Below are 23,754 nucleotides of genomic sequence, written 5' to 3'. Positions count from 1 at the left end.
CGGCTATCGCACAGGCGGTCGCGTTCCACAGCACGGGACACGCCGGGCTCCCACCGAGCCGGGCTGGATTCGTGTCCCTGCCCCATTCCCTGTCCCTGTGCCATTCCCTGTCCTTGTCCCATTCCCACTCCCATTCCCATTCCCACTCCCACTCCCATTCCCTGTCCATTCCCATTCCCACTCCCATTCCCACTCCCATTCCCATTCCCACTCCCATTCCCATTTCATTCCCATTCCCATTCCCATCCCCATTCCAATTCCCATTCCCATCCCCATTCCCATTCCCATTCCCATTCCCATTTCATTCCCATTCCCATCCCCATTCCCATTCCCATTCCCACTCCCATTCCCATTCCCACTCCCATTCCCTGTCCATTCCCATTCCCACTCCCATTCCCACTCCCATTCCCATTTCATTCCCATTCCCATTCCCATCCCCATTCCCATTCCCATTTCATTCCCATTCCCATCCCCATTCCCATTCCCATTCCCATTCCCATTTCATTCCCATTTCATTCCCATTCCCATCCCCATTCCCATTCCCATTCCCATCCCCATTCCCATTCCCATTCCCATTCCCATTCCATTCCCATTCCCATTTCAGTCCCATTCCCATTCCCACTCCCATTCCCATTCCCATTCCCATTTCATTCCCATTCCCATTCCCACTCCCATTCCCATTCCCATTCCCATTCCTATCCCCATTTCATTCCCATTCCCATTCCCACTCCCATTCCCATTCCCATTCCCATTTCCCATTCCCATTCCCACTCCCACTCCCACTCCCATTCCCATTCCCATTCCCACTCCCATTCCCACTCCCATTCCCATTCCCATCCCCATTCCCATTCCCATTCCCATTCCTATCCCCATTTCATTCCCATTCCCATTCCCACTCCCATTCCCATTCCCATTCCCATTCCCATTCCTATCCCCATTTCATTCCCATTCCCATTCCCACTCCCATTCCCATTCCCACTCCCACTCCCATTCCCATTCCCATTCCCATTCCCACTCCCACTCCCATTCCCATTCCCATTCCCACTCCCATTCCCATTCCCATTCCCATTCCCATTCCCATTCCCATTCCCATTTCCATTCCTATCCCCATTTCATTCCCATTCCCATTCCCATTCCCACTCCCATTCCCATTCCCATTCCCATTCCCATTCCCATTCCCATTCCCACTCCCATTCCCATTCCCACTCCCATTCCCATTCCCATTCCCATTCCCATTCCCACTCCCATTCCCATTCCCACTCCCATTCCCATTCCCATTCCCATTCCCATTTCCATTCCTATCCCCATTTCATTCCCATTCCCATTCCCATTCCCACTCCCATTCCCATTCCCACTCCCATTCCCATTCCCATTCCCATTCCCATTCCCACTCCCATTCCCATTCCCACTCCCATTCCCATTCCCACTCCCATTCCCATTCCCATTCCCATTCCTATCCCCATTTCATTCCCATTCCCATTCCCACTCCCATTCCCATTCCCACTCCCACTCCCATTCCCATTTCCCATTCCCATTCCCACTCCCACTCCCATTCCCATTCCCATTCCCACTCCCATTCCCATTCCCATTCCCATTCCCATTCCCATTCCCATTCCCATTTCCATTCCTATCCCCATTTCATTCCCATTCCCATTCCCATTCCCACTCCCATTCCCATTCCCATTCCCATTCCCACTCCCATTCCCATTCCCACTCCCATTCCCATTCCCATTCCCATTCCCATTCCCACTCCCATTCCCATTCCCACTCCCATTCCCATTTCCATTCCTATCCCCATTTCATTCCCATTCCCATTCCCATTCCCACTCCCATTCCCATTCCCACTCCCATTCCCATTCCCATTCCCATTCCCATTCCCACTCCCATTCCCATTCCCACTCCCATTCCCATTCCCATTCCCATTCCCATTCCCATTTCCATTCCTATCCCCATTTCATTCCCATTCCCATTCCCATTCCCACTCCCATTCCCATTCCCACTCCCACTCCTATTTCCCATTCCCATTCCCATTCCCATTCCCGTCCCCGCGGGGCCGCAGGTGTCGTTCCCTGCTCCGGTCGCCAGGAGTCGCTGCCGCCGCTCCCGCCCGAGCTCCCTAAGTTCCGCCTCCCGTGCTTCAGTTCCGGCGCGTCGCGGTGACGTCATTGCTGTGAGCCGCGGTGACGCGCAGAGCTCTCCGGCGGCGGCCGAGGTGGGAGCGGGTTGGGAGCGGAGCGGAGCGAGCGGGACGGAACCGGAGCTCCACACCGAGCGGGACGGGACCGGAGCTCCACACCGAGCGGGACGAGCCCGCCGCGCCCGGGGGGCAGCGAGCCCGGGCCCTGACGGCGGCCCTCCCCGCAGCCTTGCCCCGGTTCACCCGTATGGCGCGGCCCTGAGGGGAGATGACCGACCAGGAGAACAACAACAGCATCTCCAGCAACCCCTTCGCCGCCCTCTTCGGCTCCGTCGCTGCCGCCAAGCACTTCGCCGCCGTCCAGAAGCAGCAGCAGCTGCGGCAGCTGACAGGTGGGGAGGCCGAGGCCGGCCCTGGGGCAGGGGCTGGCCCCTGGGGAGGGGGCGAGGCGGTGCGCCTGGCAGGGGCTGCCCGCCGGGACGCTGAGGGCTCTGTCCTGCAGGCGAGGAGACGTCCATCAGCCAGGATGACTCCGACAACAGTGTCTCCGAGAGCCTGGACGACTGCGACTATTCGGTGGCCGAGATCAGCCGCTCATTCCGCTCGCAGCGAGAGCTCTGCGAGCAGCTCAACATCAACCACATGATCCAGAGGATCTTCCTCATCACCTTGGACAACAGTGAGCCCGGGAGCCCCCGGGGAGGGAGGCACAGGCTGGGGCAGCTCTGTGTGTCGGGTTTGTCTGACTCCCCGGGGACAGCTGGGAGGGGACAGTGCCGGGGGCAGCAGCTGGGGCTGTGCTGGGACAGTCCTGCCTGCAGGTGGAACAGGTCCCTCTGCCCTTCCCAGGTGACCCCAGCATGAAGAGTGGGAATGGGATCCCAGCACGCTGTGTCTACCTGGAGGAAATGGCCGCAGACCTGGATGACCAGGACTGGCTGGACATGGACAATGTGGAGCAGGTAGGGACACCTGCCTGGGGCCATCTGCAGACTTTGGCCACCGGATTCAGTTTGTTTCCTCGGAATGTACATATGATGTATCCCAAATCCTTTTCCAAAACTTGGCACGAAGCTGCCACTTATTATTATTTTGCTGGAAAAGTCTATGAGGTGTTTGGGATATGAGGATGAGAAAAGTGTAGAATTTGGGGAATCCAGCCCTTCCTTCTGGAAGCTGCAGGAGTTTGCTGCCCTGCAGGTCTGTGTGGGTGGGAAAGGGAAGAAAAACCAGAGAACTCAGTCAACAGTGTCCACGCACACTCTCGTCTTCATTTGCAGCTGTATCAGTGGTTTCTGCTGAGGATTTCAGTGGCAATGGTTTCTGGTGGGGGTACTGTTATTCCACGAGGGACTGGAGGGTTTGCTTAGGCCAGAAGCAGCTGAGGGTTCTCACTCCAGCACTGTGTTACTTAGTGAGGGCTAGGGAGAGCTCTTGCCAGCAGGAGTCAATTAGCCTGGGTGGTGTGGCGCTCCCTCCTGCCGAGTGGTGAGCTCTGGGCAGTGCTGGGCAGTGCTGGGCAGTGCTGGGCTGTGCTGGGCTGTGCTGGGCTGTGTCGCTGTAGCCCCTCTCTGCCACTGCCCAGGCCCTGTTCACCCGCCTGCTGCTGCCGGAGCCCGGGAGCCACTTGATCCACATGACCTGTGCCAGCAGCCAGAACCTCTCGGCTGAGCGCGACGCTGGGGAGAGGCAGATCCTGCGCTACCTCTACGCCTGCTTCCGCAGGGCACGGGAAGAGGTGGGCGAGGCAGCTCTGTCACCCAGCCCTGCAGTGACCCAGCTCGGGTTGTGGTGAGCGGGGCCCCAGCGCTGCCTCCTTCTCCTTGCTCAGATCACCAAGGTCCCGGAGAATCTGCTGCCCTTCGCGGTGCGCTGCCGCAACCTGACGGTGTCCAACACTCGTACTGTCCTCCTCACCCCCGAGATCTACGTCAACCAGAACGTGTACGAGCAGCTGGTGGACCTGATGCTGGAGACGCTGAGAGGGGCACGTAAGTGAGAGGGTTGTGCCACTGCCTCAGCGCTGCGAGGCTGCCCTGGAGCATCGTGGAGTTGGGTGAGGCTTTGGCTCCCCTTGCTGCCAAAAGAGGGGGTTGCGTTTGGGTCGGTTTGGCTCTTGGAGCACTGTGAGTAACAGCCTTGTATCTCCTGCCAGAGTTTGAAGACATGACCGAGTTCCTCGAGGAGGTCATAGAAGCCTTAACGATGGACGAGGAGGTGCGCACGTTTGGGGAGGTCATGGTTCCCGTGTTTGACATTCTGTTGGGGAGAATCAAGGAGCTGGACCTCTGCCAGATCCTGCTGTACACATACCTCGATGTGCTCCTCTACTTCACAAAGCAGAAGGACATAGCAAAGGTGGGTACCTTGGCTTAGGCAGGAGCTTTTTGCAGGGGCACATTTACAAGACCTGATCTGCAGAGGTCAAACCAGCAGTGTGGTGTAACAACACCCAATGTGTGTAGTCATACCCCTCCTCTCCCTTCTCATAGCCTGACACAAACCCATCAGTTTGTCAGGGCTTTTTGCTGGGATTTTGGACAACTGTCAGCATGTCCTGATGTGCTCCCCAGGTTTTTGCAGGCTACATCCAGCCCAAGGATCCCAGCAATGGACAGATGTACCAGAAGACTTTGCTTGGAGCCATTTTAAATATCTCCTGCTTGTTGAAGACCCCTGGCGTGGTGGAGAACCATGGCTACTTTCTGAATCCATCCCGATCCAGCCCACAGGAGATTAAAGTGCAGGAATCCAACATCCATCAGGTGGGAGAAGTGGGGCAGTTCTGCTTCCTGCAGTGTTAGTGCCCTCTCATTGCCTGAGGGTTCAAAACATGGTATCAGGGCTTGAGTTCCACTGCTGGTTCAGGAACAGCATGGCTTGCAACTAGGCATGTCCCAAAACTGCTTTGAATTCTCCAGCTGGAGCATGGGAACAGTTTTGCCAGCTGCCTTGGGTGGTGTAACCCAAGTCTTTGTGCCTTATCAAAGTTGCCTGAGCTTTTGGAAAAAGGGTGGGTGGTACTGGTGGAACAGACATCAGTAACTTGAGGTGCTACCTGGAGATCATCTACCTCAGGTGTTGCAATCACCAGGGACTAGTTTTCAGTACCTGTCCTGTAATTAAAGCAGTAATTGATTCACCAGTCAAGAAAGTGACAGGCAACATTCTCTCTCATTATGCAAGTAAATTTCTTCCTTAGGGGAATACCACTAGAAATGTTCCAGTAGGTCAGGAGTGAAACATGAGGACGCAGGATATAAATACAGGCATGAACTGGGGTGCAGAGGTCATCCCTGAGAGGTGCTTTCCCACTCAGGGGTTCTTTCAGGCTGTCAAAAATAGGCAAAGAATTTTGGATTTACTTTGTATGAGAACAAATTGTCTCAGCTGTGCTTTTGAGGACATCCCTAACTGTTGTTTGCTGCCAGCCCCAGGATCTGACCTGCTTGTAACACCTGTGTGTGATGGGTGATTCACAGGGTGTCCTGAGGAGCAGGACATGGTCTGGAGCAGGAAAGGGTCTGATAGCAGTGATATCAGAGAGACAAAAGAACAACCCCAAAGGACTCATTCAACTGTGTTCTGTTTCCTCTTACAGTTCATGGCCCAGTTCCATGAGAAGATCTACCAGATGCTGAAGAACCTGTTGCAGTTGTCACCAGAGACGAAGCACAGGATCCTCTCCTGGCTGGGAAACTGCCTCCATGCGAATGCAGGCCGCACCAAAATCTGGGCTAACCAGATGCCAGAGATTTTCTTCCAGATGTATGCCTCAGATGCCTTCTTCCTCAACCTGGGGGCGGCCCTCCTGAAGCTGTGCCAGCCCTTCTGCAAACCCAGATCTCCAAAGCTGCTAACTTTCAACCCTACCTACTGTGCCCTGAAGGAGCTGAACGAAGAGGAGAGGAGGAGCAAAAACGTACACATGAAAGGTACACCTAAGCGTTGGGGACTGAGGGAATGGGAAAGGGGATCTCCTCAGGTCCCCACTTTACCCAGTAGTGCCCTCTCAGTGGATACCATTAGGATACCATTAGGGTTAGGGGAGAGTTAGAAGCGTGACTAGAGAGGAGCAAGAAGAGAGCTGAATACAAGTAAAACACTGCCAGTATCACCAGCAGCCCTTTTGTGGACCCTCTCAAGCCCTCTCCTCACCTGGGTAGGACCTGATGCAGAGATGCTTTTCCTTACAGGTTTGGAAAAAGAAACATGTTTGATCCCTGCTCTGAGCGAGCAAGAGCCGCAGTTTGCAAACAGCTACAACCTGGTGACGGAAAACCTGGTGCTCACGCAGTACACCCTGCACTTGGGCTTTCACAGGTACTAGCTTTCAGTTCCCCTGGGGCTGCTTTCCACCCGTGTGCAGCTTCGCACATTTCAGTAAATACTCTGAACACAGGGCGGCCAGCTGAGCTGCTGCTTGAACTTCAGCCTTTTGCTCACATTTTTGCTAATCAGGATACACTCAGGCTTCCAACAATCATTGTAGATTTTGATTCTCAAATCGCCTTGGTCTTTCTGCAAGTGTTTTATCCTAATAAAGGAGTCTTGCAGGCTCCATGTTATTTATAGACACCAAAAGCCAAGTGCTGGGTATTTGTAGATTGCTCCATTCCCCCCTTTCCTTGGGGCAGGAGCCCCATCCAGGTGGCAGAGCACCTGCCCACTGGGAGTGACCTAAATGCCCTGATAGCTGGGCTGTGTGTGAAACAGCAATGTGAGGTAGCTGTCAGCTTCTAGGAGAGGATTTTCTGGACACTAAAACACTCTGTTTTGCACGACTTCCCTCTGCAAATCGTTGCCTAGATACTGTGAGGTCATGGCTGATCCAAGCAGAGTCCCCTTCTGGTTTATTCTCTAAATATAGACATTGACAAAAAAGTTATTATGCAAGTGGCTTGTTGCTGGGAAACTGAAGCATCACCTTGCAAGCGTCTCTGGGCCGTGTTGGATCCCTGACCTCAGTGACCCAAGGGAGCTCGGTGCTGCAGAGGGCTCTGCCATGTCCCCAGGCCACTCTGCAGGTGCCACGGTCCCTCACAGGGTCTCATACCCTCCCAGGTCCTGCCAAGCCTTTCCCCGAGGCTTCCCATTGCCAGAGCCCCAGGCAGGGTACCCACAGGAAATTATCTGAATCCACCAGCACAGAACAGGTGGAAGCTGCCACCAGCTTCTGCACTGGTGAGGCAGGATGTCTGTCTGTCCATCTATCTCCTCAGCCCTTCCTTGCCTCCTTTCCCGGGCAGGTTGCACGACCAGATGGTAAAGATAAACCAAAGCCTTCACCGCCTGCAAGTGGCATGGCGAGAAGCTCAGCAGAGCTCCAGCCCCGCTGCCGACAGCCTCAGGGAGCAGTTTGAGCGCCTGATGACCATCTATCTCTCCACCAAGACGGCGATGACGGAACCGCAGATGCTGCAGAACTGCCTGAACCTGCAGGTGTCCATGGCAGTGCTGCTGGTGCAGCTGGCTGTGGGGAACCACGGGACCGAGCCGCTGGAGCTGAGCTTCCCGCTGCCGGAGGTGGAGCACAGCGCGCTGGCCTACGTGCCAGGTGAAGCCACGGGTGCTGCGGGGTCTGTGCCAACACCTGCCATACATGAGCACTGGAAGAGCTGCCTGAGCAAGTGCTTCCCTGTCCAGGGCAGGACACGGTGCTACCACTGACATTGTGCAGAATATTCTCTCTGAAGAGGATCACTCTTAGAAAATTTGGGGCTGTTTGAGGGGCCATACTTAGGCTAGTGAAGCTGCTGACCTTTTAGAAGTCCTACTCACTTGCAAGTGGCAAATTCTACATTGATTCAGTGTTTTCTCTATACGTAAACTCTTTTTTCTGAGGCCTGCTTCAGGATTCTCCCCTTGGGGGCTGTGTAAAAGTGTGTCATCAGCAGACAGATGCTGGATTCACCCCATAAGTGACCTGACTGGTGGGAGGGAAGAGGGGAAGTGAGTCCCAAGTATTACTCATGCCATCAGGCTGGGCATCCTTCTCCGTGGCAGGTTCTAATACAGCTTGTTAATTACCAATACTTTATCAGCATCAGGGTGGTGAGGGGAGAGTGGATGGGAGGCTGGAAAAGGGCAAGGTGAGCTGCCTGGGAAGGAGCTCAGCTACAATCTCTGTTTGCAGAGTTCTTTGCCGATAATTTGGGCGACTTCTTCATTTTCCTGCGGCGTTTTGCTGATGACATCTTGGAGACTTCTGCTGATTCCCTGGAGCACATCCTTCACTTTGTTACTGTTTTCATGGGTGATGTGGATAGGTAGGTGCAGCCCTGGATCCTTGCTGCAGAACACCCGGGGTGACCAAGCAAGTAGAAATTGCAGAGCTGTCTTGAGGCTTGGTTTGTGCAGCTGCGAGCCGACTGATCTTTTTGAAACAGCTGAAATATGCCTGCAGGAGGCAAAAAGGGAATAAAGGCCTGCCTGGAGGCCACAGGCTTCGTGCAAGGTTCAAATGGGATTTAGTGCTTAAATATATGTGTTTGGTTGTATGATGCAGAAACCTCATCAGCTACAGCCATTTTGTACTTGTTAAAGGAAGCTCCTGGGAGTGATCCGTTGGGAGTGTCTCTATGATGTCCACTGAACAGAACTGAGTAGTTCTATTCATCTTCCTGATAAGACATCACCCTGCTTTCTGCATTTCTGCTGTGCATTCATTTACACTTGTGTGTAAATGCAGTGAGCTCCTGGCAGCAGCAGCTGCAGATGGAGATTCCCATGGTGGGCAGCTCTTCTTGTTCCTGCTGTCCCTGGGAGGTGGAATGTGTGGTTCTTCCTGGCAGTCCCCTACACCATCCCCTGGGGCAGGTGGTTGGGGTTCTGCCCCACAAGTGCAGCAGAGGTATACTCTGACCTCAGTGCTTGGTGCTGCACAGCAGATGCAGCAGGAAAAGCACTTGGATTTGCAGGGTGAAAAGGAAGCAGGTCTGTGGGCAGTAGGAAAACAGCTGGGACGGCTGGTGGGGTTTGCTCGAGAGCTCCAGCTGACAAGCAGGCATTGGGCTCTGAGTGGGAGAGCGGCTGTGGAGGGGTGAGAGCAGCAGCTTGGCTGTTCCCACACTCTCTGGCCTTTGCCTGAGATTTTGCTGTGGCATGGAGTCTGTGCAAGTGAGTGCTGACCCAGGGCTGGCTTTACTGATGGTCTGCAGCAATCTGGCACTCAAGCATGGATGAGCACGGATCCTGGAGTAATTCCTGAGCAGCTCCATTCTGCACCATGGACGTGCCATCCTGGATTTGCTTTGTTTTCTCTTGCAGGATGAAAAATCCTCACCTGCGAGCCAAGCTGGCTGAAGTGTTGGAGGCTGTGATGCCTCACTTGGATCAGGCTCAGAGCCCACTCGTCTCGAGCGTATTTCATCGCAAGCGAGTGTTCTGCTCTTACCAACACGCTGCCCACCTGGCCGAGGCGCTCATCAAAGTCTTTGTGGATATCGAGTTTACGGGTAAGCTCAGCACGGGAAGAGTTGTGTTCCCTGTGTAGCACCTGTGGGGGACTGTCCACTTGAAAGGTTCTTTGGCTTGTGCCCAGGTGACCCACACCAGTTTGAACAGAAGTTCAACTACCGCCGTCCCATGTATCCCATCCTGAGGTACATGTGGGACACTGATTCCTACCGGGACAGCATAAAGGTGAGGCGAGAGGTGCACGTCTGAGTGTGCCATGTGAGTGTGCAGCTCACATGGCGGGGCACGTGGCTCCATGTCCTGCCTTGGGGGCTCTGCTGCAGAATTCCCTATTCTCCCTTTCTTTGCAGGCCCTGGCTGATTATGCCTCAGAGAACCTGGAGGCAATGAATCCCCCTCTCTTCTTGCGCTTCCTTAACCTGCTCATGAACGATGCCATTTTCCTGTTGGATGAAGCCATACAGGTATGGCTGAGCTCACGTTCCATCATCATCAGATAAACAAGTTCTCACTTCCTTGGTGCAATACTGACCTCCAGAACAGGGCCAGCTTGCCTGGCCCTGCCTGGTGAGTCTCTGCAGTAAGTAGTATGCAGGAAACAATCCTAAGATGGTGTGGCCAGTGCCCTGGGAGAAGGGGTGAAGGCAGGAGGAAGGGTCTGGGGCCCTGTCTGTGGGTTACCCTTCCTTCTCTTGGGTTCAGGAGGCAACTCAGAACTAAGAGGAGCAAAAGGGCCTTTTCAGATCCAACAGAAAGCACGCTGGGAGATCTGTCTGTTCCTAATCTGGATACACTCAGGCTTTAAACAATCACTGTGGGTTTTTATTCTCAAATCCCCTTGGTCTTTCTGCAAGTGTTTTGTCCTAATAAAGACCTTTAGTCTCCAGGCAGTTCTCCTTTGGGATTACAAGGGAATTTCAGGTGCTCTCATGTCCCTGGTGTGTGTTAAATGTCTTTCCACTCCTTTCATAGCTGCTGTTGCTGCTAGAAAGGGCTATTTTGGGGAGCTATTACCTGCCAGAGAGCTGATTGCTGGAAGGCCAGCAGATAAGATGGGTGATATGGATGTTGCCTGACTGGTTTTGAGCATTTCTGGACCTCCTTGGCGTCGCCACCCACCCAAACACTCCATGTGTCCTGTCTTGCAGTACCTCAGCAAGATCAAAGTTCAGCAGATTGAGAAGGACCGGGGCGAGTGGGACAGCCTGTCCCCGGAGGCTCGCCGCGAGAAGGAGTCCAGCCTGCAGATGTTTGGTCAGCTGGCGCGTTTCCACAACATCATGTCCAATGAAACCATTGGCACTCTGGCTTTCCTGACTTCAGGTAGGGAAAATGGCCCCTCCTGCCTGTTAGGACCTGCCAGGGAGTGAGCAGGCAGGAACTTGGTTTCAGTGTGGTCAGATGAGGATGGAATTGCTGTGAATCTGCAAACTGTTGTTTTGCTTTCCAGAAATCAAGTCCCTGTTTGTGCATCCTTTCCTTGCCGAGCGCATCATCTCCATGCTCAACTACTTCCTGCAGCACCTGGTTGGGCCTAAAATGGGAGCTTTGAAGGTGAAGGATTTCAGTGAGTTTGACTTCAAGCCACAGCAGCTCGTGTCTGACATCTGCACTATCTACCTAAACCTTGGGTAGGTGACAAGGGGAGTGAGCTTGTCGGTGGCAGGAGCCATCTTGGCGATACTGGGGGAGAAATGCTTAGTTAGAATCAAGCTTTTCTTTAGCTTTGAGTTCTTTGCTGTGGGAATGTGGCTGCTGTGGGGAGTGTTTTGCAGCCCTGATAAATGGGGATTCTTAAACCTTTTTCTGATGTAACCTGTGGTGCAGGGATGAAGAAAACTTCTGTGCCACAGTCCCCAAGGACGGCCGCTCCTACTCACCGACGCTCTTTGCCCAGACCGTGCGGGTTCTGAAGAAGATTAACAAACCTGGCAACATGATAGTGTCTTTTAGTAACCTGGCTGAGAGGATCAAGGTGAGCACTGGAGGGAATTCAACATACAAAAAGAGATAGAGCTGGTTCCCTGTGTCCTTTTCGCTCTGTGTATTGCTGCATCCTTGCTGTGGAGCTGGATTTCTGGGAGTGCAGCTTTGTCCAAGGTCCAGGTGGGGCAGCTGGGAGGGTTCCCTGCCTGCACAGACCTGTGAGTGCTCCCTGGTTTTTAAAGAACAGGGAGGCCAAATCCTCAAAGCCACATGTGCTCCCTAGTCCCTTGCAGACCGGCAGCAGCAGGAAGAGGAGACATACGCAGATGCCTGTGATGAATTCCTGGATCCAATCATGAGCACCCTGATGTCAGACCCCGTGATCCTGCCCTCCTCCCGTGTCACTGTGGACCGATCGACCATAGCCCGACACCTCCTCAGGTGTGCAGCACAGCCCTCATACCTTGATACTTTTGGGAATCTATTTCACATATCCCATGACTCTTCCTGGCCCCTCTCTTTTTTTTTTTTTAATCTCTAGCACCAGGAGCGTCCAAGTAATGTCTTTGATGTTTTATATTTCAGTGATCAGACAGATCCTTTCAATCGGAGTCCCCTCACTATGGACCAGATCAGACCAAACACAGAGCTAAAAGAGAAGATCCAGAGATGGCTTGCAGAGAGGAAAAAGCAGAAGGAGGAGGAGCTGGAGGACACGCTGAACTAAAAGACAGGATCTCATCTTTAAACCTCCTGTCATGGGCGAGATCACAGCCATGCGGGGGTAATGGCTGGAGCTGCCGCCCTAATGACGACCACATTTAGTGCATTGCCACCACCTTTGGAGTCTCTCCTCAGACCTTTCCCTGCCAGCCCTTGTTCTCTCTTTTCCTTTCAAGACTCTCTTTAATACTACAACTTCCCACTGCACTACAGCTTCGAGCCTCAGCCTCGGGAGAAGAACACAGATGTGGTGCCCTGGCTCTGTATTACCCGCTCTTTGTGTTGGCCACGTTCTTTTCCAGCAACACCGAAAGGCTCCCTCTGTTCTGTGTTTAAACTGTGACCATCTTTCACTCGGTGAAAGCAGTGCCTCCGGCCGCTCCCACAGTGGGCCGGGGGGACAATTTTCCATCTTCTGTGTGCCAGGGGTGTAGCAGGGTTTACTTCCCCAGTGAGCGTTGGGGATGGCGGGCGTTGGAAATTAAACAGAGAGATCATCTTGGAGCCGGTGCTGGGGGTCTGGCAGCGCGGGGAGCTGTAAAAGCCCCCTGGGGCTCGGGGCCGGTGCGGTGTCGGCGCCGCGCGGGTCTCGAACCCGCGGCCCCGGCCCGGCCCCGCCCCGCGCACGTGGCCCGGGGTCCTCGCTGCGGGCTGCCCGCGGCGAACGCCGGGTGCGGCAGCGGCGGTGACATTGAGCGCGCAGCGATGGCCAAGGCCGCGCAGGGGCTGGTGCAGCGGCTGGTGCAGCGCGGGCCGGAGCTGATCGGCGGTGAGGGACGGCACCGGGCAGCGCGGGGGAGCGGGCTGGGAACGGGATGGGCTGAGATGAGGGGAGCGACAGCGGGCCGAGGGGAGCGGAGGGGATGGGCAGCGGGGCTGAGGGCAGCCGGGCTGAGGGCAGCGGGGCTGCGCCCGGGGAGGCCTGGCGGGCTCCCACCGCTGGGAAAACACCGGGAAAACACCGTCCGCTCCGGTCCCACTCCCGCAGCCGCCGTGACGTACTCGAAGCCGCGCTTGGCCACGTTCTGGTACTACGCCAAGGTGGAGCTGGCCCCGCCGACCCCCGCCGAGATTCCGCGGGCCATCGACAGCATGAAGGGCCTGGTCCGGGCCTTCCAGAGCGGCCGCCTGGCGCAGCTCACTGTCAAGGTACCGGCCGGGGCGGGATGCGGCAGCGCCGAGGGACAGCTCCAACGGGAGCTTCCCAGCCACCCAGGAAATGCTCTGCTCCTGCCTTGGGAAGCAGTGGGAACTGTTGTCAGTGACATGGGAAGCTCGTGGAATTCAGGGGCCCAGAGTTCAAAGTGTTTTGTTTTATTTTATTGGCTTTGCTCTACTTCTTCCCTGCCTGGACCAGGCTGTGATTGTTCCCCTCTTCTCCCAGGGAAGGGAGAACCCATAGGTGGCTGAATGAGCCCAGCCTTCTGGATCAGCTGTGTCATCGGTTGGCCTTGAAATTAGTGTGTTTCCCGTGTGTGGGCTAAGAAATGATCCTTGAAAGAGCTGTAAAAAGCCACAATCAACAGCTGACGGTGTACCTAATGTTGTAGAACGTTTCTGTGATGGGACATGTTGAGGGGTAGCCAAACACAGCAAAAACACTCTGCTCCACTTCTGGGTTTTTGCCTTGAGAACTGCTGGAGGGCATGGATGTGGCAGTGGGAGCGAGGGAGGAGCTGTTGAGGGATGTGGGATCTAACCAGTGGCTTTTTCCTTTCAGGACGCACTGAGGAATGGCCTGGTGGCCACGGAGGTGCTGATGTGGTTTTACATCGGGGAGATCATCGGCAAGGGCGGCATCATTGGGTACAACGTGTGAACACTGCCCTCAGCAATGCCACGGTGCTGGGTCTGTAATGGGGTCTGCCACAATAAAACTAGGAGCCTGTATCAAGCTGTTGTCATCCTTGTCTGGTACTCTGACAGATGCCAGCCTGTCCTGGGGGCAATGCTGGCACGGATGGCTCCTCAAGAGGGCTCTAAGGGCCAGGCCCAAGGGTGCCAGAGCTGCTTTAGTGACATCACTTTTGGTCACTAGAGCTGTGTTTGTTCTGGGACACTCACTGTGTCCCGACTGTGGCTCCAAGGGGAGGTCTGAGAACCCCAAAATCAAACAGAGGCTGCAAAGGGGAAACATTCCTTTTGTTTCTGAATGCAGTTCCCATCAGCTAGTGGGACCCAAAAGCAAATTCCAGTACTTTTTACACTATCAAAAGCAATTTCTGTGGCTTATTGCATAGGGAACGTAGCTCTTGTGGCTTGGTGTGTGACTGGTGCAGTGGAAGCCTGTGTAAGTAAGCAGAGCTTTGCTCCATGTGTCACCTCAGCTCCCACCGGCCAAAGGTTGAGCTGTCTGGGGTTCTACCACCTTGCTCATTGTCAGCCAGCTCTTGCAGGTTTTTCTACAAAACCTGCTGAGTGCCCTGTGCTCTGACATGTTCAGAAAATAATTTGTAGGAGCCCTCTGAAGCTAGCAGCCTGTTTTTACTGTCTTAGAAGATGGTTTTAGTCAGTATTGCTCCTTGTTGATCCTGTTGTTGTCCTGCTGCTCCTTTGCTCCTCTGGGCACTGTGCTGTGCACGCCAGTGACCCTCCAGGCCCCCAGCCCTCAGTGACCCTGGTGTCTCTGGGGTGACTGTGCCAGTAGCATGCCACTTGCTGTCCCTGCAGCAGAACTGACCTTCTCAGCAGGTCATCCCGGCAGGAGGCCTGGTGTGCTGCTGACAGGGAGTGCAGGTGAGCTCACACACTCCAGATGTGGTAAGCAGTAGGTTGTTCGTGGCATGGATGGAAACATTTTCTTCTTTCTTGTTAAAAAGAAGGCTTCCTGTCCCAGCAGCTCTGGGTCACAGCTGGTCACAGGTCACTTCCATGCCGCAGATGGGAAAACTGAGGCTCAGTGAACTTCCCGGCTTCTGTGGGGGAGTCTGCAAGAGGAGCAGTGACTGGACCTGTGCTTGCAGCCCCCTGCCCAGCCTGTGTCCTGCACTTGCTTCTCCCACCAGGCTGGCCAGGACACCGTGCCTGCCTCGCATGGCCCTCCTCCTGGTGCTGCGAAGAGTTTTGTGATTGCTCAGCCCCAGCAAACCTGACCAGGGCTGCAGCCAAGTGGTCTGGCTGATGGCCCCCAAAACTGCCCCTCCCCACAAGCTTTTTGCTCCTGTCATCACAGGCCCTTCACCCAGCAGGTAGAGAGACCAGCAAGGGGAATGGGCCAGGCCCTGTTGTGAGATTTTGCAGGATATATTCCTCAAGGAGAGGGGGATCACATATGGGATGTAATGGGTGAGCTTGACTGGAAGGATTCTGAACCTAAGAGAACCTCACTGAGAGCAAGGCTGTCTGATCTGGCTCCAAGACCTGCCTCTCCTCTCTGACTTGTTCTTGTCTGCACGTGCCCCTCTCAAAGCAGGTTCTGGTGGGCATTCAGGGGGCTGCAGCTCATACCAGCACTGGCCTGGCAAAAGCTTCAGTGGGAGGATGGGATTAAGCTTCACTAATAAAGCATGGGAGAGCTCAGTAAGGCTCCTGTCCCTAGAGATGAAGAAACCATCTAATTTTAGTTCTCCTCCCGGGAAATCCTCGGGAGAAGTCCCCCTCAGCCCCACTCCCACAGCAGACCCCAGGCAGAAGCAGGATATGTGACCCAAAAAGGGCTCCAGCAGCTTGTCCGTTCTCTCTAACTCCAGAGCGGTGTCTGGCTGCCTCTCTCGGGGACAGCCTCCCCCCCGCCCCTCCCTCCTTCCCTGCCCTCAGCTGATGAACTTCGGCGGAGCATGGCTATTTTATGTCCCCAAGCAGAGGGATTTACATCTTATCCGTGTGTTCGCAGTGCTGTTCTCACGGAATACGGTGGGCACTTGTTGGATGTTAACCCTGTTCTCGCCGCGCTGTGCTCGACGGGGTTGCCAGCCCGGTGCTGTCGCCGCCGCCTCCCTCGCGGGGGGGGCACCCAGCGGGACGCGGCACCGGCAGCGCGCGGGGCCGCAGGCAGGATACAGCCGGGGCCGGGAACGTAGGGCGAAGCCGCCCGCCCTCGGTACCGCAGCTCGGGGCCGCGGTCCCCCCGCAGGGACCGGCTCGTCCCGGGCCGAGCGGCGGAGGGTCTCGGCGGGGAGCGCGGGCTCTGCCGTGCCGGGCCCGGGGCCGCGCCCCGCGCCCCGCATACGGCCCGGCGCTATGCAGGGGGTCGGCAGCACCGCCTATGCCGTATGCGCGGTCCTGGGCGCGGGGCTGCTGCTCCCGCTCGGCATCGCCGTCGCGGTTATGAGGGCTGCCTGCGGCCCGCTGATACGTCAGGCAGGTTCCGGGGCTGGCTCGCGAGGAGCCCCGCGCCTGTATGGCACCGCGAGCTATGAGGGGCCGCGGCGGCGCGAGGCTGCGCTATCCAGGACGGGGGGCTGCACTGGGGCTCGGGCCTGGGGCCCTGCATATCGCCCAGCGTTATGCCGGGCTGGCACTCATCGAGCATGGCTTATTCATGTGCCGGGGCGGCGGGATGGCGGAGCCCCACAACCTGCATGGCACCCGTTGTTATGCAGCGCCTCCACGGGCCGGCGAAGCGCTATGCAGGGCGCGGGGTGCGGCCCGGCCCCGCTCTCTGGCTCGTCGCCTCTCAGTAAAGATGGCGCACAGCGGTCGGTGGCGCTTCCCCGCCCGGCCCGGCAGCGGCGGCTGGGGCCGCCGGGGCCCGGGGGGGTCCCGCCTACGGGTGCCGGCCGTGCATAGCCTGCGGCCCGCCGAACCTGCGGCGGCGCCGGCGACGGCGGGCGAGGGTGAGCGCGGCGGCCCGTGCTCCGGCGGGGCGGCGGGAAGCGGCGGAGGCGGGGCAGCGCCGGGCCCCGGCGGCCCCGCGGCCGCGGCCGGTCCCGGCTTCGACGCGGCGCTCCAGGTCTCGGCCACCATCGGCATCAACCTGCGGCGGTTCCGCGCGGCCTGCGGCACCGAGGCGGGCAGCGGAGAGGTGAGAGGGGCGGCGGGGCGGGGGCGGGGGGGCGCGGCGGGCGGGCGGGTCCCGGGCGCAGCATCCCCGGCGCCCCGGCGGCGGCGGCCCGAACACACCCGGGCGCACCCACCCGTCCCTGGCCGCACAGCCCGCCCGCCGCCGGACACACCTCCCGCGCCCGCGCCCCGCACAAAGGGCGCGCCCGGCGGGGGGGGGGCCGTGGGGGGGTGGCGGGAGTCGGCGGGCGGGACCCGGTGCCGGTCCGTGTCCGGCCGCCCTCGCGGTCCCTCCCCGCGCACGCGACTTGCCGCCGGTGCGTCCTCCCTGCCGCCGCCTCCATTATCCGTCTCCCGCCGCTCCCGCGCCCGCGGCGGGGCGGGATGCGGTGCGCACGCCCCGCCGGCGGGAGCGAGGTAGGATGGATGCGGCCGGGGCCTCCCGGTGCGCCCCGGTGCCGAGGATGCTCGGCGGGGTGACGCGTCCTTCCCCGGGCGCGGGGGCTCGAGGGGGCTGGGCTGCCGGCCCCTCCTGCGGGCCCGGCGGTGGGTGTCGCGCACCGGCCCTCCCCCTTCTCCTTCTCCTCCTCCTCCTCTTCCTCCCTTTCGCCGCTGTGGATGCCCCAGGCGGAGCTTAGGGCGGCGGGCCCGTTGCGAGAGGCCGTTCGCCGGTACTAAGGACGCTGGCGCTCCTTTTTTTCTTTTTTTTTTCTTTTTTTTTTTTTTTTTTTTGGAGTTGCTCTTCTTCCTCCCGTCATTTTTTTTTTTAAGCCTTTCTAAGGCAGCCGGAGTGGGAGTGCGACAACAACCCACCTATTGACAGAACAGGGAGGACATGATGGGGGTGTGTTACTACGAGCTGCAGCGTTCCTTTCCCCCAGTTGTTTTGCATCACTCCTTAGCGGCATCCTTGCGCCGGCAAGAGAATTCCCCGGGTCTTTTGTACCAGAAGGGCTTTATTTCCGATTTTTGAAGGGCCAGCTCTGTCTCCTCCAAGCAGGTTGTCAGCTGTAGGGTAGGTGAATGTATCTTTGTATTTTGTCTGCATAAAGACCAGTTGGTTTCCTTTCCTATCACTGGCCGTAGCAGAGTTCATTAAAACACACATGAAAATACAGTTTTCTTGTGTATTTCTGGTTTTGGCATTTTCTACTGGGTGCCATAAAGTGGAGCTCTTTGCTCATGGCTGAGCTGGAGGAGTTCCTTGCCTGTAGAGTGGCTGGAGGAACTGGGTTGTGTTTGCAGGAACAGAGCTGAATGTGGGGACACTCCTGCCCTCACCTGTGCAGACCTTGGGGTGTGAGTCGCACTGCTCTCATTAACACCATCATCTCAGGGATCACTTCGGGATATTTCTCTTTTTTGTTGTTTGCAGTAGACATGGCTTGATGGAATTCATGGAGTCCTCTGGGAGGCAGTTAATACCTCACCAGTGCTAGTTCAGGGATAGAAATGACTTGAGATCTGGCTAACCAAGCTGACCACAGAGTTAATAACCCAGGAGGTTTTTCATGTGGGGGGAGGCAAGTTGCTTTGTTTCTTTTCCTTTTCTTTTTTTTTTTTTTTTTACTAAGATGACATTGGGCTGTGGTTTGTTTAATTCCAGTTGTCTTCAAGTATATTTTTGCATCTCAAAAAAGCCCTAAAACATCTTTGAGATGTCTTTTTGAGTTCAGCCTTTAGGGTATTTTTGCTTTAAAGTAAAATAGCTTGAATGCATTGTAGGTATGGCAGCTGATTAACACAGGGTCTCCTCGATTTTAAGAATTCTACTTATTACATCACTTTTCTACTTAGCTGCTAATAGCTTTTCTCTAATAACATTGCAAATAGTAGAAAGTAATGATAAACACTGATTTGTGGCTCGGTGTTTGTAGGTTCAGTTTTGCCTGACCCCTCATGAGCCAGGCAGAAGCAGACCCCAGGTGTTTCCCCTCACTCTGGATTTGCAGCATGCTGGTACTCTTGGGCATACTCAGAGAGGATCCTCACAAGCATTCAGATTGAGTTAACTAACCCAGCTGGCTCCTTTCCTTTGGTGATGCTCAAAACACAAAACATTTTTGCATCAAAGAACATAGTTCTCCTGGCTGGTGACTTGTGCACTCGTCATAGTCCTAGTGAAGATTTCAGTCACCAGAGGCTGCTTCTTTTCTGTCTTGCAGTGCAAGTTCTCTGTGAGCTGGGGCTGAGGGTGTGAAAAAAGCTATGGCACGTGTAGGAAGCCAGCACATGGGTGCTGCCTGTGGTCTCTCCAGAGGAGAGGGCAGCTGTACGCAGTGCAAGAACGGTGCAGTTTCTGGTACCCGTGTGGTAGCTGCTCTGGGGAGGTGTTCTTCTAGAAGGGGGCTTCCAGAAGACCCCTTCATGTTCGGGCTCACCATGTCCTCTCAGTAACTGCCTGGTGCTCATGCTGTTCTTTTCCACAAGGTTGAGGGTCCTTCCTGAGCCAAGCCAGTTACAGTCTTCAACCAAGCTGCCATTTTTCCTCATCAGGAATAAACTCTGGGCAGTTGTTTTGAGGTCAGGAGCCAGTGGCAATCAGAGGAAGAAGCTGTGTTACCTTTTTATTTACAAGTTCTGTTCCGCATGCTTATTTTTTTTCTGCCTCATTCTTGTCTGCACTTGTGTAGATACCTGTTGAAATTGGGTATTGCCACCAAGTTAGATGCAGGAGTAATGTCCTGAACAAGTATTAGACGCAGTCTTTCCCTTGTCTCCTTGACAGTTTCATAGTACATAGCAAACTGCATTTCTCATTTAAAAGATACCTGAATTCTGGGGTGTCAGGGCATTCTCTTCAGATTCAGGTCACTTTGTACAAAGCCTTGTCTTCTGCTGCAGTTCAGTGTTGCACTGAGTTATCTTGAAACCAGCTCACGTTAAAGGAGCCACATTCTGATACTCAATTTTAACACCACAAGAATTGCTGGGGGACTTTTTGCACAGTGAAGCTGTAACTGGTTGAGCAGTAGCATTTGTACTGTGTATTAACCTTTCAGCTTGGTGTGAGTGGCACTGTAGGAACAAGAAAAATATGGTTGCATTTTCTTGGTTCATTATGTCAATATTTGGTGTAAAAGAAGCATAAACATAGTTGTTAAATATCTGCTCTGCCTGTCAGTTTAGAGCTTCTTGCCCATCTGTGAAAGCGGATTGAAGCTTTGGGACATAAAAGTTGAGAGTGTGCTGGATGCATGCTGACAGTTACCTCCATAAATCTGTATTGGATGAAAGTTGCAGAAGCTCAAGTTTGGCAGTTGGATGTGGTGGTGATGGTGGTGTCCCTGGTAGCACTTCTGTGATTATACCTGGGGCATAATGTTTTATGAGGTGAATGTTGGAGTTGTGGATGTTCGCCAGTGCCTGGAATGTTTGGTACTAGGTCCATGTCCTGGGGGTAAGGATTAGCTTCCCTACTGCCGCCAGGGTCATTCCTGAGCTAGAAATACATATTAATTTCTTATGTTTGCCTCAGAATTTCCTCACGTAGTGTTAGGTTGAATGGTCGCTGTCAGACTGCTCGAGTGTTTAATGTGTGAGTTGGGGGTGCAGAGCCTTTCCTGTCACGGGTAGGGTGGTCACTGCACACACATGAGGAGGGGACTGCTGTAGGTATTGATGTCTGACAAGAGACATGTGGGAGTGAGGATGATGCAGATCATGGCCCAAGAGATGGAGGCTCCTTCATGCACTTTCCCTTCCTGAATATTTGGGTGCTGCTTTGTCAGATGTGTGAAAATAAAAGTATGTTTCTGTTTTTGTGATTTGGTCAGCTTTGTTCAGTGCTCCAAACCCTCAGAGGAGCAGTTTTGGGAAGTTTGTTAGGAATTTGGGAAATTTTTCAAATGAAAGGCGATGTGGCTCATCCCACTGGCACCAGCAGTGGGGCAGGTAAGGCAATTTCAGAACAGCAGCCGTGCAGTTTGTTCCAGGGGCTTTTGGACATTGCACTTCCTTTAGCTGGAAAGCACCTGGGACAGACTTGTGACAGTGCTTGACCATGCACTTCTGTATTGGCACCCAAGTGCTGAACTGCAGCTTTCACAGCACTGTGTTGGAGGAAACAGGTAACTCTTCAAGTCAGTGGTTCGTCACTTCTCAGGGATACCACAAAATTCCCAGAGCAGGGTTAGCTGTTCACCCCAAGCTGAGCTACAGAGCATAGTTTGACTTTAGTACTGTTTCTTTAGGAATATATGTTTAAGAGCGAAAGATGAGTTTACCACCACAAAAGAATTTTTTTTTGCATCCATACAGCAACTGTGGGGCTTTTCTCCCACCATCTGCAAGCTTCGCCTTTCTAGGCAGTGGTTTGACTGACCCTCTTCCTTGGAAGTGGTATTATTGAAAGAATGAGAGTGTTTCAGGTGTTCTAATAAGCATTCCTCTGTATTCAGATTGGAAAGCATAAATGAGAAGTTCTCATCTGGGTTGGAACCAGGACTCTGGCAAAACAGATCTGTATTCTCAGTAACACACTTGTGATAGACCCACCCTGAGCCTCAGCCCCATAAAGAGCAATATATTCTTTCTAATTCAAAAATAAACTGGACTCTGGTAGCTGCAGCCCTAATCACTGTTGTATTGCCATGGGTGATGCCCGAGGGTACCGCTGCAGAGGCGTAGTTTGGGGGTTTTCATGTGGAGGTGACCAAGCCAAGAGCTGTTCTGGGATCTCAAGACATTCTCTGTAGGTTGGTGCCACTCTGAGGTGAAGCCCCAGCAAAGTCTGTGCATCACTCCTGGTCAAAGCTTTAGTTGAATTAAACAATGGAAGGATGAATGTTCCCTCCTCTGAGTTGGTGCACAAGATCACCCCAAGTGCTCAGCTGTTTATTACTGAAGTTGCATCTCAAGTAATGGCTTGGGAAGCATCTCCCTGAACTCCCAGCGGAATCTGCTCTGCTCCCAACACCCGGTGTTTGTCTCAGGGTTACTACCTGCCAACCTCCAAGGGTGTTTACTCTGCTGAAAGCAGAGGAGTCTGGTAGATGTTGTGCTGCAGTCACTAAGCAGGCATCTGAATGAGCTTCTAAAAATAGCTTATCCCTTTCCAAGAAAGTGAGGTGCTGTCTAACTTGGGCCAAACCCAGGATGGGGAATGGGAAGGACAGCATTGGTCAGGTGACTCTATTGTAAAATAAACTTTTTCAGGTGATGATTGGAGTGGCTGCATTGCTGGTTTAGAGGCTCATGCAACTTCACAGATCCATAGTGGTATGGTTTATACTGTTATTCCTCAGACAGAGATCAGAACATCAGTTAGTGCCTGCAGGGTAGTTTCTCCTTTGAAGGTGGATTTTCCTGTGAGATCTTTAACTGGAAATTCTTTGAAAAGTAATATTGTTCAAGAGCATTGTGATAGACATTTGCTTGCAACTTCTCTGTTCTTCAGTAGCTGGGTTACTTCAGGAAAAGTCATTCTTTATCTGCACACAACTCTGAAGTTGAACCCAGTTGGGATAGTGTAATGTTTGAATGGGAAACGTACGTGCTGCCCAGACAGAGATTATCCCATGCCTGCTTGGTTAGTCTTCATGTCTGACACAAGGCAAGCCTTCCCTCATCCTTTAATTTATAGTCCTGAGTGGCCTTTTTTGCATTGCATTATTCTTTTTCAGGTAAATGAGGACATGTTAAAAATCTTAATGGTTTTTAATCACTCTCCATCTGTCATGACATTTCTGAAAAACTGGAGGGAGGCTGTTCCTGCCTAGCTTGCCTCAAAGCTGCATTTTGGCATGTGATGGCCAACTGAATGGTTTAGCCTGGCAAATGCTGAGCGATACTTAGTGGCTTTCTTCATCTTCTCTGACAGGTCACAGGGTTGCCTTCTCAGGTAGTGATAGCGACCATTCTGAGGTCACCAAGACACTCAGGGATGTCACCGAACGCACAAGCACAAGTAACATATTGGTCATACTACTTGTGGTTGTAAATGAAGCGAAAGTGATTGTTTTGTGGAAGGAGCCTTTTTGCTGTAGATGCTTCTGGTGACTGGTTGGTAAGAAATGGAAAAAATTATAATTCCCAGGCTATTGGCCAAAACCAGTATTAATGTTGGAAACATTACATTTTATTTAGCCAGTATTAATGTTGGAAACATTACTTTATCTTACATTGTAAAAGTAAGATAACAGATATCAGTTTGAAAATAACGCAAGTTGTAATCGTGGATTGACAGGTGATTGTCAAAAATATGGCAAGTAGCCAGAGATAAAATAATAATGACTTTAGGACCCAGAATAACAAAATGAAGAAAAGATCTGTAGCAGCCACAGGAACTTGGAGGCCAGTGCAAGTCAGGAAATCGCACAGGGTGAGCAGCTGATCCCTCAACGTTTCTAAACCTGACTGTTCTTAGGTATTTGTTATTTCTCTGTGTTTTCTCTGGGTTTCAGCCCACATCTGTCTCCACTGACAGCTTCTCCGTCTGTCAGGGCTGGGGACCCCTTCCCTGCGCACGCCCACGGAGGCAGTGCTGCCTGGCTGAGCGATGTTTACATCCTGCTGCAGCCCACGTGCTCTGGAGCGGCAGGCAGGGGCAGGCAGGCGTGTCGGCTCTGCTCCTTGATCCGCAGTGCTGGAGTGGGCAGCTGGGCACT

At 54.0% G+C, this 23,754-nt stretch overlaps 3 protein-coding genes across 3 annotated transcripts in view; all 3 read left to right on the top strand.

Annotated features, from left to right (window-relative positions):
- The first annotated feature begins 2,181 nt into the window (after positions 1-2,181).
- Positions 2,182-12,709, top strand: UBE4A (ubiquitination factor E4A). The gene is made up of 19 exons (XM_053963209.1): positions 2,182-2,529; positions 2,640-2,816; positions 2,987-3,099; positions 3,723-3,875; positions 3,969-4,128; positions 4,293-4,495; positions 4,711-4,902; positions 5,739-6,072; positions 6,334-6,460; positions 7,387-7,694; positions 8,274-8,406; positions 9,407-9,594; positions 9,681-9,781; positions 9,907-10,020; positions 10,705-10,879; positions 11,007-11,187; positions 11,384-11,531; positions 11,766-11,923; positions 12,068-12,709. The coding sequence occupies exons 1-19, from the start codon at positions 2,406-2,408 to the stop codon at positions 12,207-12,209; spliced, it is 3,231 nt and encodes a 1,076-aa protein (XP_053819184.1). The 5' UTR covers positions 2,182-2,405; the 3' UTR covers positions 12,210-12,709.
- Positions 12,710-12,852: 143 nt separating this feature from the next.
- ATP5MG (ATP synthase membrane subunit g) lies at positions 12,853-14,099 on the top strand. The gene is made up of 3 exons (XM_053963230.1): positions 12,853-12,974; positions 13,194-13,354; positions 13,926-14,099. The coding sequence occupies exons 1-3, from the start codon at positions 12,911-12,913 to the stop codon at positions 14,022-14,024; spliced, it is 324 nt and encodes a 107-aa protein (XP_053819205.1). The 5' UTR covers positions 12,853-12,910; the 3' UTR covers positions 14,025-14,099.
- A 2,730-nt stretch (positions 14,100-16,829) lies between these two features.
- KMT2A (lysine methyltransferase 2A) overlaps positions 16,830-23,754 on the top strand; it is a 41,793-nt gene continuing 34,868 nt past the window's right edge. Inside the window, exon 1 of the mRNA XM_053963205.1 lies at positions 16,830-17,168. Within this exon, the coding sequence (XP_053819180.1) occupies positions 16,830-17,168 (339 nt within the window). The remainder of the gene's footprint in view (positions 17,169-23,754) is intronic.

Source organism: Vidua chalybeata, chromosome 23 (assembly GCF_026979565.1).
Source record: "Vidua chalybeata isolate OUT-0048 chromosome 23, bVidCha1 merged haplotype, whole genome shotgun sequence".
NCBI classification, from domain to species: Eukaryota; Metazoa; Chordata; class Aves; order Passeriformes; family Viduidae; genus Vidua; species Vidua chalybeata.
This window is presented reverse-complemented; position numbering and strand designations above follow the sequence as displayed.

Coding starts and splice junctions, on each gene's coding strand:
- UBE4A (XM_053963209.1), top strand. CDS start 2,406: ATGACCGACCAGGAGAACAACAACAGCATCTCCAGCAACCCCTTCGCC. Junction 2,817..2,986: donor CCTCATCACCTTGGACAACA/GTGAGCCCGGGA, acceptor TGCCCTTCCCAG/GTGACCCCAGCATGAAGAGT. Junction 4,903..5,738: donor AGGAATCCAACATCCATCAG/GTGGGAGAAGTG, acceptor TTCCTCTTACAG/TTCATGGCCCAGTTCCATGA.
- ATP5MG (XM_053963230.1), top strand. CDS start 12,911: ATGGCCAAGGCCGCGCAGGGGCTGGTGCAGCGGCTGGTGCAGCGCGGG. Junction 12,975..13,193: donor CGGGCCGGAGCTGATCGGCG/GTGAGGGACGGC, acceptor CCACTCCCGCAG/CCGCCGTGACGTACTCGAAG. Junction 13,355..13,925: donor TGGCGCAGCTCACTGTCAAG/GTACCGGCCGGG, acceptor TTTTCCTTTCAG/GACGCACTGAGGAATGGCCT.